The 14,258-nt window shown below is 48.2% G+C and overlaps 2 protein-coding genes across 4 annotated transcripts; both read left to right on the forward strand.

Moving 5' to 3' along the window:
* Positions 1-107: 107 nt before the first annotated feature.
* On the forward strand, positions 108-3,874 carry naa50 (N-alpha-acetyltransferase 50, NatE catalytic subunit). Of its 2 annotated transcripts, none has more exons than XM_034145104.1 (5): positions 108-348; positions 1,757-1,893; positions 2,039-2,158; positions 2,244-2,310; positions 2,422-3,874. In XM_034145104.1, the coding sequence occupies exons 1-5, from the start codon at positions 341-343 to the stop codon at positions 2,597-2,599; spliced, it is 510 nt and encodes a 169-aa protein (XP_034000995.1). In that variant the 5' UTR covers positions 108-340; the 3' UTR covers positions 2,600-3,874. The 2 variants fall into 2 exon arrangements, with proteins under 2 accessions (XP_034000995.1, XP_034001002.1); XM_034145111.1 differs by having other exon boundaries at positions 126-348; positions 1,760-1,893.
* Positions 3,875-4,094: 220 nt separating this feature from the next.
* LOC117494259 (basic helix-loop-helix domain-containing protein USF3) lies at positions 4,095-13,554 on the forward strand. Of its 2 annotated transcripts, none has more exons than XM_034145091.1 (7): positions 4,095-4,472; positions 4,714-4,838; positions 4,933-4,964; positions 5,070-5,152; positions 5,248-5,344; positions 6,184-10,871; positions 11,379-13,554. In XM_034145091.1, the coding sequence occupies exons 2-7, from the start codon at positions 4,795-4,797 to the stop codon at positions 13,116-13,118; spliced, it is 6,684 nt and encodes a 2,227-aa protein (XP_034000982.1). In that variant the 5' UTR covers positions 4,095-4,472; positions 4,714-4,794; the 3' UTR covers positions 13,119-13,554. The 2 variants fall into 2 exon arrangements, with proteins under 2 accessions (XP_034000982.1, XP_034000972.1); XM_034145081.1 differs by having other exon boundaries at positions 4,106-4,198.
* The last annotated feature ends 704 nt before the right edge of the window (positions 13,555-14,258 follow it).

Here is a 14,258-nt window from a genome sequence, read left to right on the forward strand (position 1 = left end):
TGTTGTTGTCGTGGTCATTGCTTTTTCCCTGATCTGTGGTCCACACTCCCATACAGTAGGTGGCAGTAATGCAACTTTAACGCTGGTTGCCACCCGCCATAAGACCGTGGAAAGAAGAAGGAGCCGTGTTTGTGCGCATGCGCGGGGTCAGGGTTGACAGTTTCCAGTCGTGGAAAGAGTGCGGCGGCTAAGCTAAGTGCTACCACCGCAAAACTAGCTACATGTGGAGGGTAAAACGGGAGCCATCCCCGACCCTTACTCTGTCAAAACCCCTCCTTTTTTACCCAGAACAACTCTAAAGTTCAGCATCATCGAACATAGGGGATAATATCTGTTTACAATGAAAGGGTGAGTGTAATCTTTTGAGTCACGATTAAGTAGCTTAGCACGAGTAAAGTTTTCATTTTTTTTATACAAGGGGAGGAGACGGCGAGGCTAGCTAGCTTGAAAAGCTACTTTTAATAAGGTGTAGCAGGAAAAAATACAAAGGACAGCACCGTTATATAAACAGTTCTGTGAAGAATGTGTTGGTTAACTTAAGTCGGCTCGTTTAGACGGCGAACAAGCAAAGCTAACTAGCTAGCTGCTACAAGGGAGCTGAGTCAGTAAACCTACTTTAAGCTAAGCTACACACACTTTGGAGATTCAAAGCCTTTATTGTCATGAACAGTAGCTAGAGTGTAGTCATGGCAATGAAAATATGAAGTCACAGTCTCCTCCAACAACGGAACATAAATATATTTATAAGACATACATTTTTTTTTTTTAAAGAATACAAATAGTGCAAGAAGAAACCGTAGAAATAAAATAGTGCAAGATTATGAAGAAGAAGTCAACTATATACATGTCAAATAAAATAAGCTACATGATCAAGTAAATGCATATACATGTCAAAAGATCAACAAGAACAGAATGTAACATTAAATACTGTAATGTGGAATAAATACTGGTAATTGTAGTAATAAATACATGTGTGTGATGTAAACAGATCAATGTCGTATGGCCTGTGAGATAACACTGAGTATTTGTGTGTATTTGTCAACAGCAGCTACATTTAACTTCAGCTGCAGGGAGGTAGATCACAAAGTTACTGCACAAGCTAATAGCACATTGAGCTTATATTGGCCAACCCTGTGTCAGTTACCGTGCTAACGTTACAACTGACATCAACTTCAGAGCCTCATCCAGCTTGCTCAGTGTAACCTGACATGTCGAAGTAGTTTAACACACCAGCAGGGGTGATGGACGATGTAATGTTGGCCACGGTGTTAATTCTCAGATAACATGAGGGCGATTAACGCTGAACTGTGTTTGAATGTTCAGATAGGATTTCAGAGGCGGTATTGTTTGAAGTTTAGACTGATGCTGGCGCTGTATATTTTCATGAACAACACACGTGGCCAACAGCTGTTTTTTAGGATGTTTGGATGACTATAAATACCACCGTGAACCCCTCAATCATACACATGAGCTGCAGAGTAGTGTTTAACTCACTCACTAAGGCACTTTATTATAACACACATATTCACAGGTTATCGTGTCTCTTGATTTTAACAGATGCCATATCAATTTCTTAGTAAATATAGGGCAACAAATTCAGAACATTACATTTGAAATTATTTTTGAAGACCTCTCGTAACCAATTTAACCATTTCAGTTTTAAGAAATTCTCAAAGTGACCTTTTGTGAGTCCACTGATCTTGAATATAACTGTGTACCGATTGTCAGCCATTTGACCGTTTTGCTCTTGTTCCAGTAGCCGGATCGAGCTGGGGGATGTTACGCCCCACAACATAAAGCAACTGAAACGCCTGAACCAGGTCATCTTCCCTGTCAGCTACAACGACAAGTTTTACAAAGATGTCCTGGAGGTTGGAGAGCTTGCAAAGCTAGGTAAGAAACCTCTAACATTAAACTCTCTTGAATAACTTTGAAACAACTGCAAGGATGAAAAGCATTCTTCTTGACCTGCTTTGTTTCCTCAGACACAGCCCTGTCTGTTGGTGATATTTTAGTTTCCCTCATCTTTGTCTTGCAGCATACTTCAATGACATTGCAGTGGGAGCTGTGTGCTGCAGAGTGGACCACTCTCAGAACCAGAAGAGACTGTACATCATGACGCTCGGCTGTCTAGCACCCTATCGTAGACTTGGAATCGGTAAGCAGTTCCAGATCTCTAGAAGAAGGTGCAGTGCACTTTAGGATCTTTTGTTTTTAACTCTGCCCTTTGTCTTTCTCTCCAGGTACAAAGATGCTGAATCATGTGCTAAACATCTGCGAGAAGGATGGCACGTTTGACAACATTTACCTGTGAGTGTCTAATTGCAGACCTTGTGTAACAATATATCATTGCCATCTTAGTTGATTCTACAAAAGCATCTGTTCCATCGCTAACCTAATTTCCTCTTTCCCTCTCCACAGTCATGTGCAGATCAGCAACGAGTCAGCCATCCACTTTTACCAGAAATTTGGCTTTGAGATCATCGAAACGAAAAAGAATTACTACAAGAGGATAGAGCCCGCAGACGCCCATGTGTTGCAGAAGAGTCTGCGCAGCCCATGTGCCCCCCCCATCGGAGAGCTTCAGAAGGCAGAGTAGGGGCGCAGCGTTTGGAAAGAGCACAAATGCGCCGCCTCCACAGAAACAGAACTGTGACAAATGCCCCAGGGTCGACACATTCAACACTTTCTTCAAAGGACGCTAAAAAGAGAAAACAAATATTAAGTACAAAAAAATGCTGCATTTATTTTGCAAAGAGGTCACTCTTTGATTTTTGAATATTTTATTGCTCCCCTTTCCTCATACCAGATAATTGAACATGACAAAACGCTCAGAATCCAAAAGTGCTCCGATTTAACAAAGTTGCCAACAGTTTTAGACTCAGTGAAGGGGGAGGGCGTGTTGTTTGCAAATCATACTGTTTGTGTTTGAGTTGTTTTTATGCGGTTATAAAGATAATGGGACTATCTTTACTGTTGAGCAAAAGACAACGGGTGGTTTGAAGCTGTAAAAGTGTTGAGAGACCATCGCTGACACACACAGGTCCCAGCTGCTCAGCGTGGAGTGATGCTTTGAGATGTTACGTGGAACAGGCACAACTCTATTCCCTCACCACCTAAACCCTGGTATTTACGGGAAGTGAGTCTGACCGGCTCGTTGATATGTCTCGTCCAGAGGGGACACGCAGAAATGCAGCCCCTCGGTTCGGGCGTATAGAAGGCTGAACGGTTCAGAGGTGGTGGGAAGACGTGGTTACCTCTCATAGTTTCTGAATACCTTTATTTTCCAGCTTGTTAATTTAAATCCCCTTCAACTGTCATTTTTACTTTTGACATTAAAATGGCAAATGGTTCAGAGGTTCTCCTGGGTTTACTACTAAAACTGAAAACATTAAAGAATAAAAACAAACTAAATATTGTATTGAATGTGTTTCTTAGAATTTCCCTCCACGTCTTTTTGTGGGGAGTTTTCAAATAACCGATTGGAAATTGGATTTGGGCATTATTTCAGGAGTACAATAAAGGTGTGTGAGGATGTCTGTCTCTTAATACATGTTTTGAGACATCTTACCTTAAACACCTTTGGCACCTTATGTAGCCACCCCTCAGATTTGGTCTTCTCAAGCTACTTGTCTCAGTCAGCTTCTGTTTCACACATCATTAGGGTTTGAAGCCTGGCTGAAGTTGTATGGTCTCTTGAACAGTATTTTACCCAGAGGAAGCTCTGTTCCCTCTGCATGCATGGGGAGTTGTGTCCTCTCCACTGTAGTATAAGCATGTTTTTCCTTTCTTTGAAGAATTTTATCTTTTCTGGAGCTCTATATTGTAAGACTTTTTAACGTCTAAATAAAGGAATTACTATTTGCAGTAAATACTTTGCCAACTGTCTAATTTTGTTTCATGAAAATTGAGAATGATTAGCTTTATGCACATAATTATGGTTAAAAATCAACATCTTCATAAAATAATATACAATATACCTATGTGCCCATGTCGCGTCGTGATTGGCTGAAACCTCCCACGTCTGAATTCTATTGGCTGTCAGCGCCGCCAGAGCCCTCCCATTTCCGCACAACGTTAGGTGTATCTAGATTGTTTTGAGAAATGAGTAGAGTTTAATGCTATGCTAGCCAACAGTTAGCTTCCAACCTTATAGTACTCGCAGCGACTGACAGTCTCCAAAATGCTGAGGCTAGAGGTCAGTGTAAACTACCATACAGTAACAGCATAACAGCAGCAACGAAAAGAAATACTCCGTTAATTTGCTTAATAATCATGTCGGTAACGGTAAAGTAAGCTAGCTATTAGCTTAACTGGCTAACAGAATGCTAACTGAATAGCTAATTGCTTAGGTTGCTAGTTTCTTGCTGGTTAAATGACGGGATAATAAAATAAGCATCGCTATTTAAACCTGGACCCACAGCTATGTCTGAAATGCGTGGCACATGCTGTAATAAAGCTGTAATATGCAGGTAAAAGACTCAATGTTAGCTTTAAATCTATGAACTATCTATCAACACAAGCTTGTTAGCATGTATTTGTTGTAGAAGGTCTGTGTGGATTAACAATGTATTTTAACTTGATTATGCTGTATCAATATGACAACATTACTGCTGTGTAATAGCTTCTGCATGATTTTTTAATTCGGTGTTTTACAGTCTGGTGTCATGATAATATATAAGTAATACTGTGTATTTTATGTGTTGATCGCAGGAGGGCCACGAAAGGGATTTAAGATCCAGCTGTTAGATGTGTTGACTGGTTCCTCATCATACAGGCAACTGTAAGGACAGAATGCCAGAGATGACTGAAACTCAGTCACCTGGTCGTAAACCTAAGTAAGGATGCTCTATATCGTTGTTTTCACTCATAACTAGAGGCTGTTGGTATTTGTACAGAGTTGTAATAACAAATGTTAACAATCTTTTGCAGAAAGAAGAAAAACAAAGAATCTCACAATGCAGGTGAATCAATGCATCCTTATTGCTCTGTTTAAAACTTAGTGAAATATTGTTACTGTCACTATAAATGGTACTGGACATTAACATTTAGTCTCTTCTCTAATGTAGTTGAGAGACACAGAAAAGAGAAGATTAATGAGGGGATTAACCGCATTGGTAATCTTCTCCCCTGTTCCCAGGCACTTAAACAGGTAAGAGACAAACTGCCATTACTGTCAAATTAGTGTCTGTACAAGCCAGTTTACTGTTGAGTGTTTTAATATCTTACCTTTATTCTCATCCGTAGAGTAAGAACATGATCTTGGACCAGGCTGTTCGCTACATCACAGAGCTGAAGAAACAAAATGACACATTTCTTCTGGAAGGAGGAGATAAAGTGCAAGGTGAACAAATGTCCACCTGTCACATAACTTTTGCAGTAATGCATATTGGATTTTCTTATAGTTTAAAGGGGACCTATCATGCAAAATGCACTTTTTTATGTCTTTTATACATAAATATGTGTCCCCGGTGCGTCAGGGAACTCGCGCAGCGTCAGAAAATAAAACCCTCTCTCTTTTCCTCCGTACCCAAATCTCTAAAAACGGGGCTACAACGGAGCTGATCCAGATTTGCGTCCGATATGACGTAATATCGGAAATGTAGGCTGGCTTTACACCCACGGCCCTATCAGAAAGTTGCTATCAGAAACAATGCCCGACTGTTTTGGACGTAATATGGTCGGTGTTTACATTAGCATCGCTAACACTCAGAGCTAACCTGTACTGGAGAGCATGTGTGTGAAGAAGCAGGAAATAAAAAGGAACTCACCTTGTGGTATAACCGGCAAGAGAGAAAGCCTTTGAGCTCCATACTGTTTCAGAAATAATCCTTGATAATCCATGATATGGCGTTTCATCACGGCAGTATTTAGTTTAGACAGTAGCTGCCGGGTCCCCCATGAGCTCAGCCCCCTCCTTTTTTTTAATCAATTTTTTTTTAAAGCTTTATACCCAAAATCAGCACTTTTTAAACAGGAAGTGAAATAGAGGGATATGAGGCATGGCTAGAATGGGTGATCTGTTATTTTGAGCAAAACACTTCATAGACATGTTTTTTATATATTTTTATATATCTGAGACCTATGCTATTGCCTAAACATAGCATGATAGGTGACCTTTAAGTATACTTGAAAGTGTAATGTGCACCTGGTTGATTACATGTGTGCTTTGTCTCTGTGCAGCGGAGGAGATCCGTCGGCTGCGGCGTCAGCTGGAGGAGATGAGGAGGGAGAGTGATCACTACATCGAGCTCCTCAAATCCAATGATATTAACATCCTGGAAGACCCCACAATTCAGTGGAAGGGCAAACAGAGATCAGCCAAGGTTGCGAAGGTGACCCCCACTCACCAACTCCCAAAGGGGATCATCGTATACCCCAACTTGAAGGAGACTAGCCCAGCGAAACATCCTACTGAAACATTAATCCTTCATCCACCTCCTGAGGGCGGTGCCAGGTTGAGGGTGAATGGAGCCCTGCTACAAGTCAATACCTCTTCATCCACCCCTGCACTTCTCCCTGTGTCGACTACCATCCAGACTACACCAGGCCTGAGGATGATAGAGCAGTGTGTGGTGGAGGCGCAGGCTGCAGTCCCCACTATGCCACCCTCTGTGTCTTACATCACCCTCCAGATCCCTGCAGCGACCACAGCGCTGCCCCAACAGCCGCAGCCTGCCGCCCCGGCCCCCACCTTGGCCTCACAGCTCCCCACCATTATCCCTGCTCAACCCATGCCCAATCTCACCACCTTTACCCAGGCTGTAAACACATCCAGAGCCTCAGAGCTTTGCTCGTGGGTCACACAGGACACCGCCATGAGGCCTGTGAGCTACACCGCCATCCCCAACAGCCACGCCCTCCTCAGGGCGGGGGCGGCCGGCAGCACCCAGACCACCTGGACGACGCTGCAGATGGCAGGAAACACAGTGCAGCCAGTCTGCCAGAGTCTCCCCACCCATGAAGTCATCAACACCACCCAGGCTGTCCAGCAGGTGACTGTGTGTCCAATGGGCAACAAAGCTACCGTTCAGCCTATTCAAATACAGATGCAACCACACGTGCCTGTTCAGCAAGCCCCCATTACAGCCCACATTCAAGCGCAGCCCTTTCAGGGAGCTATCCTGAACAAGCCCCATTCTGTCCTGGCCCCCCATCAACGCTGTGCTATCCTCTCCCAGTCGGCCATTGCTCCCCACCCTGCCGTCATGCCGTCGCAGCCCCAGCCTGCTGTCCTCCAACCAGCGTCATTGGTTCCCCATCACACGGCAGCCCTCCTCCCTCAGCCCCTCCCCCAGTCTGCCCTGGTGCCCCAGCCACAGGCCACAGTGCTGCCTTTCCTTCAGACCATGCAGGTGCTGCAGGTCAACCCGACGGGAGGAATGGCCTCAGGTGTGTCGGCTCCTCAGAACACCAACAACCCGAGCGTGGTCATCCTGCAGCAGGCCAGCTCCTGCCCTACACAGTCAGTCGTGAGGGAGGAACTGACCAATCAGACACCATGTCAGCACATTGTCATCATCCAGGCACCCAATCAGGTTGCGCCCGCCCCTCAGAATCCTCAGGTTGGCATGGTGTCTGCTCCCGCTGCACTACCTGTTGTCTCCACTCACATCCCCACAAGCAGCAGCTCAGCGTCTGCCACGTCCTTACAGAGTGTTGTGGGGAAGCAGCTGGTGCACATCCTCCCTCGTCCTCAGATGAACCTCCCGCTTCAGGTCACTCAGGCCTCCTCATCCCCATTGGTTCCTTCAGCTCCGCAGACTATCACTGTGAACGGCCAGGTGTTTGCACTGCAGCCCATGAACACCTCAGACAAATCCAATACCCAGACCACCACACTGCAGCTGATCCAGCCCACCACCACAGAAGAACCAACGACTAACGTGGCCCTCAACAGTTTGGGGGCACTCAGCAGTCTCAATCAGAGCATCTCTCAGGGCATTCCACTCACAATTTCTAGCAATGGTCAGCCCCAAGCTATTCCATCATCAGGAGTCCAGCAGAAGCAGCCTCCTGCTCCAGCGTCAACCACACCTGCTGTACCTGTACGACAGCTCCAGGTCCCTTGTGTAACCCCAGTCAAATCAGGGCTGAATGCCTCGAAAACACCAGGAAAGAGGGTTCGCACAAACACAAAAAGGGCAACGGCTAAAAGGACTAAACCAGCCAAGAAAAAAGAGCTTACTGCAGCACCGCCTGCTGCTGCTGTTTCAGCCAAGCCAGTGGTTGCTGCAGGAGATAGTCAGGATGTTCAAGTTTCAGCATCTCAAGGTTTGAAGTCAGCTTCCACTGTAAAAGTCACAGACATTCCCCCCACCTGCACCACAGCTGTCACAACCACAGACAGTAGAGAAGCTGCAGGGAAAGCAACTATGACACAAGACACTCAGATATTGGTTGTGTGTTCATCTAGTGAGTCAACTCAATCCAATGCACAGAGCAAAACCCCTGTCAGTTCGCCTCAGACAGACGTATTCAGTCACACTGACACTAGTGTTACTACTGTTACAATTGCTAATGCTACATTGGTTAAGCCAGCAGTTGCCATTGAGAGTAAACCAGCTGTTTCTAGCAACAGCTCACCTGTAACCAAACTCTCAGCTCCAGAGGTCAAACAGCCGACCTCCAGTTCAGCCGCCTGCACAACACAAAACAAGTCAGCCGCCACCATTGCTGTTTCCAAACAGAGCAAATGTGTGGTCAGCTCTGCAGGGGCCACTGAGACACTTTATACTCCCCCCACTGTTTCTACTGCATGTCTGACTCCAGTCTGCACCACCACTTCAACTGCACCAGTATCTTTATATCAGGCTGCCCAACCCACTTCAGTAAGTCGTCCCCAGGTGTCGAATACCCAAGATCCTTTGCCCTGCTCTAAAGCTCAGTCTCAGCCCATCTCCTCAGCCTCTGTGTCAACTGCAGCGCTGTCCTCACCTGCACTGCTAACTTATTCTGCAGCCCACAGCTCTGTCACAGCTCCTACAACAAGCTCAGAGTTTAGAAAAAGGGTCTCCACCAGTCGAGCTCAGACTGACGTGAATATGCACAACCCCTCCCACTGCAATCCAGCTGAAGTCAAACCCCCCCAGCCTGCTAGAAGAGACCGAGAGGCTCCGGTAGAGAGAGCTGAAAAAGACGGCTTCGTTGCAGCGACTTCTGTCCTCTCCTCTCGTAAGGATTTCCCCTCATCTCAGCAGGTGTACACTAACCTTGACGATCAAGCGATAGAGCACCCCAGCAGACAGACCGACTCCCCCATGTCTGCAGGGGCCGGGGGAGGCAGAGGATTCTCCGTGGCATCCATGCTCCCCCAGGGTCACACTATAAGTGGGTCTTCTAGCTCGTTCGGAACATTCACCTTCACTTCGGAGCAGGCAGAAATGCTGGCCTTGGCGATGCTCGAGCAGGACAGTCCTGGGCGGCGCACTGTAAACTGCTCAGTCAACACGGCGTCAACAAACCCCCCCACAGCCACATGGGAGCCCCCGAAAACCCCAGCAGTGTCTAGCAGTAAAGAAAGGAGCTCAACTGGACAGCAGGAAAAAGCGGCTAAACCCATGGACTCAGTTAAACCAGCTGTATCTGTCAGGGGTCAGGCTGGGGAGGGGTCCAATGTGAGCAGACATCAGCAAAACATCTCATACGGCCAGTCCCTCCCCCAGGTCCAGCCTCAGAGCTCCTCACAGAGCGGCACCAGCCTCAGCGTCAACAACCTGATCCGGCCCAGCTCAGCTCAGCAGCCGTACCCCGCCTCCCCGAGTCTCGCTGGCCCACAGGGCTCGGTCCCGTCCCCCGTAGGAACCCACATATCCCAACCCCTGAACAACGCCCTCTCCCCCTGCTCAGGCGCAGCCCAGCTGAACGAGTTCACCCCCTTAAAGACGCCGTTAATGAGGGCCGGAGTCGGGGTCGGCGAGCGCCAAGCGAAGATCATCTCCAAGCGGCAGGCCCAGGAGGAGGCGATGCTGAACACCGGGAAACGGCCCAAGCCTTGCCCTTTGTCTGCTCCCACCGTCAGCCATATGGATGTCAAAGTGCCGGACCACAGCCAGATGATGGTGGGACAGATTCCCCCCACATCCTCATCCATCATGACAAGGATTAACCCAGAAAGTGGAGGCCCTCTCTTCTCCACAAACTCCTTCATGAGCCCCGTGGTTCGGCCCTCGGAGGGCCACTGCGCTCCTCAAGAGCAGAACCAGCCGGGGGTGCTCCACCTGCCTCAGGGTCACCCTCAGCACACCCAGCCCGGCCAGCACCTGGGAGGAAACCTGTACATGAAACAGCAGCAGCAAGAGCAGCAGAGACACCACCTGTACCATCTGCAGCACCACCTGACCCAGCCGGACCCCGCACAGCGACACCCCCTCCACCAGAGGGCGCTCCAGCAGCAGCAGCAGGAGCAGCATGTGCAGAAGAAGCGGGGGCCTGTCAGAGGAAGTCAAACATCTGCTAACCTGCAGCAGAAGCCCCACCACCTGGAGAAGTCTGGAGTTCAGCAGCACTCACACCAACAACAACAGCACCAACAACACACACAGCAGCAGCACCAACAACAGTCACACCAACAGCATCAACAGCCCACGCAACACCAACAGTCTCAGCACCAACAGCACCAACAGCAGACACACCAACAGCAGACGCAGCAACAACAACAACAACAACAACAGCAGCAGCAGCAGCAGCAGCAGCAGCAGCAGCAGATCCAGCAGCAGCAGAGCTCTCACTCCAGACACCAGCAGCACCTCCAGCAGCAGATCCAGCAGCAGCAGCAGCAGCAGCACTTCAGACACCAGGAGAAGAGCTGTGAGGCTGCAGGATCCAGGGGCCACCACAGCGGACACCTGGCCCCGCAGGAGCACCTCAAGGTGGGTGTCACATGGTTGATGCAAAGACAGTTTGATTTGATAGGATGGGATCATAGTAGTGTCAGTAGAGTATGCAACTGGCATGTTCAGCGCTCAAACTGTATTAGTCAAATCACTCAAATGGGTTAAATCAAGACAGGAATGCTCATATTTTTTGGACTGGTTGGTACATTTGAAATGCTTTGTTGTAGTAAGCCACCGCAGCGGATCACATTCACTCTGCCACAGCATAAAATAATCCTGAAGTTGCTTGCGTAGGAGCTTTTTCTCTGTCCTGGGCCTTGCATTAAAAAAAATGCGGCCCAGCGCTCATAGCTGCAGTTGAGATAAGAATGAAAAATCATGATATATTATAATAAATAACTTCAGTTCAAAATGATTACAATTATTTTATCTTGTCAGTGGTAAGATATACATCCTTCGGAACCGTTGGGAGAATATGTTGATAAAGATCGATGATAAGTTATATCTAATAAGACTTTTCTTTGTACTTTGTTCCTCCCTCAGCCTGGTCAGGACCATAATGCAATGCAGAGGATGATGAGCACAAGGACTCTGGAGCAGCAGCTCATCCCGTCTCCCAGTAACTCGGTGTCCCGCCCCTCCTCCGACCCGTCCTGCGCTCCGTCCCGGCAAGAGCGCCACCGCGTCTCCAGCTACTCTGCGGAGGCGCTCATCGGTAAAACCTCCAGCAGTGGGGAGCAGCAGCAGCAGCAACGCATGGGGCTCCAGCAGCCGGACCTGCGCGGCTACCTGGACTCGTCACGGGGGAAGACCAACATCTCTCACAACCCACAGAACCGCCTCACTGCTGAGCATCCGGGATCAGCCGATGTTCAGAGGGTCTCTGAGTGTCCGCCTTTCAAAGCTATGGGAGGAGGGGGACATCAGCTGGGTGGGTTTGAGGTCCAGGTGTCCCGTGGGAGTGACATGGTGCCTAAGTCAGGTCCCTCGTCCCAGAGGGGCCCTCAGGGGCAGCAGCAGGGCGGCTTCAGGATGGGCGTCGGCCCTCAATCAGACGGCAGGAACCGCTACAGTGCCGCTCATCCCGGCTCACAGGGCGTGCAGGTCGGACAGGAAGTGTGTCACCAGAGCTTCATGCAGAGCCTCCTGTCCCCCCACCTGCCCGAGCAGAGCAACCACCAGCGAGTGCAGTGCTGCCCCCCCGTCAGCATGGAGTACAGCTGCGTCAGCTCGGCAGGAGACATCCAGGCCAAAAGCCCCAGCGTCCCCCAGACTCAGAAGGCCATGCGGCTCGGAGAGGGCAACAAGGGCCACATATCTCAGGTCAGCAGTAATATGCATGGAGGTGTGCGCCCAGGCCTCCCCCACCCTCCCCCCCCTCACAGCAGCTCTGAGCCAGGCCGCTCCTCTGCACCCTCCAGACCCCCCTCTGCTGTCAGCCAGCACTCCCGCCACTTAAACAGAGACTCTCAACCTACAAAGCTAAGACCTGGGGACCGGCCCCGATCGGGAGCTCTGAGGCACAGCAACCCCTTTGAGCCTGAGGGCCACCTGCCCCTCCCCTCGGGCGGGGGGGTGCTGCTGGGCAGGCCGCAGTCTGGAGGGGAGGGGAGGCGCAGCACTATCGTCCGCTTTATGGCAGACGGCGCTCAGGTTCCCGGCGACAACAACCTGGTTCCTGACCAACACCTCTCACAGAACTTTGGTTTCCCCTTTATTCCAGAAGGAGGCATGAATCCCCCGCCTTCCATTAACGCCAACTCCACCTTCATCCCTCCCGTCAGCCAGCCCAACTCCTCCCGAACTCCCTCCCTCCTCCCCGTGGAGCCTCAGAACACCTTACCCTCCTTCTACCCTTCTTACTCTCCAGCCGCTCACCCCAGCCTCCCCAGTGACGTCACCCTTCAGTACTTTCCCAACCAGATGTTTACCAGCCCGGGTGCAGATAAGGGCAGCTCCGCTCCGCTCAACAACCGCTTCGGCTCCATCCTCTCGCCGCCTCGCCCCGTTGGTTTCGGGCAGGCCAGCTTCCCCTTGCTTCCTGATATGCCTCCTATGCCCATCGCCAACTCCTCTGGGATCACCCCGCACATTTCCAACTTCAGCCTCACCTCGCTGTTCCCTGAAATCGCCACCGGGATGCCCACTGACGGCTCGGCCATGCCCATGTCTCCCCTGCTGTCTCTCTCCAACACCTCGGCTTCAGACTCCGGGAAGCAGCCGAACCGCCCGGCGCACAACATCAGCCACATCCTGGGCCACGACGGCAGCTCGGCCGTGTGAGGAGACTCTGCTGCTTTCTGTCAACATGTTCTGCAAGATATGTTCCTTTTTAAACGTTCACAAAGCGGTGCTGAAGACACCATGTCCGTCTGATTGTTTACATGTTCACAATCTCAATTTTTTGGCATATGTATGATGCCGAAGTTATAAGTTGTAATATTTCAAAAACTTTGTTGGTTAAACTGACTGTTTGGTATTAAAACATTACATTTAATGAATTGAATGTTTCTGGGTCGGTAAGAAACCTGCAGTTACCCACCGATGTAATTTACTAACTTATATCAGGTTGTATTGTACAGAATGTTTTTTTTCCCCAAGAGCTATTTTGTAAATAACAATGTTTCATATCAGAATTGCTAGATTATGTATGTATTTGTAAATACAAGATTGATTAATAAAGTTTATAAGAATACATTTGTATTTGATGCCAACTGAAGAACAGTGTGTGTTTATTCTTCCACTAGAGGGCACCTGAACTCTGTCACTGACTTTAGTTTGTTGTAGCTCTGGGAGGTTGTTTTTAAATCCACCAGTGAGACACAATGGAGATTAGTGGTTGTCGTGGTGACTTGACTCTACCAAGAGTTGATTTTAAACTTAACTTGCCACATCTGTAGAAGGAAATTACACAGCAAATGATTTGTTTTACTGTAAAACATAGCTAAGCGTAGAATTTTCGAATCACAATTTTTTAAGGCATCATATCAGTATGTAGTGTCTCTCCTGTGACATGTCTCCATGCTTTAATGTTCAAAAAGCTCTTTGTCTCATACTGCCTGTGCTGCAGCACCTCTTTTCAACCCAGAAACATATGAACCTGAAAAAAGGATCAAATAGGGCTCCTTTAACATTAGTAATAACACACACGTGGATTTTCCCGATTTAGCACACGTTATTTTTTACCTTAACACTAGGGATAACACGTTTCCTCGACAATAGCCCACATACATTCTCACCTTAACACTAGTGATTGTGCACATTATCATTAGTGATAACACACTTTTTAGCCTTTGCAAACTATTTACATCCACAAATCTATATAACACACTACAGGAAAGGTAAATACCCCAAAAAGCAGAATGGGTGGGCTGGGGAATAATTTACTTAGGTATTCACCCTTCGACACAGTTCATAATTTTC

This window comes from Trematomus bernacchii, unplaced genomic scaffold (genome assembly GCF_902827165.1).
Source record: "Trematomus bernacchii unplaced genomic scaffold, fTreBer1.1, whole genome shotgun sequence".
Taxonomy (NCBI): domain Eukaryota; kingdom Metazoa; phylum Chordata; class Actinopteri; order Perciformes; family Nototheniidae; genus Trematomus; species Trematomus bernacchii.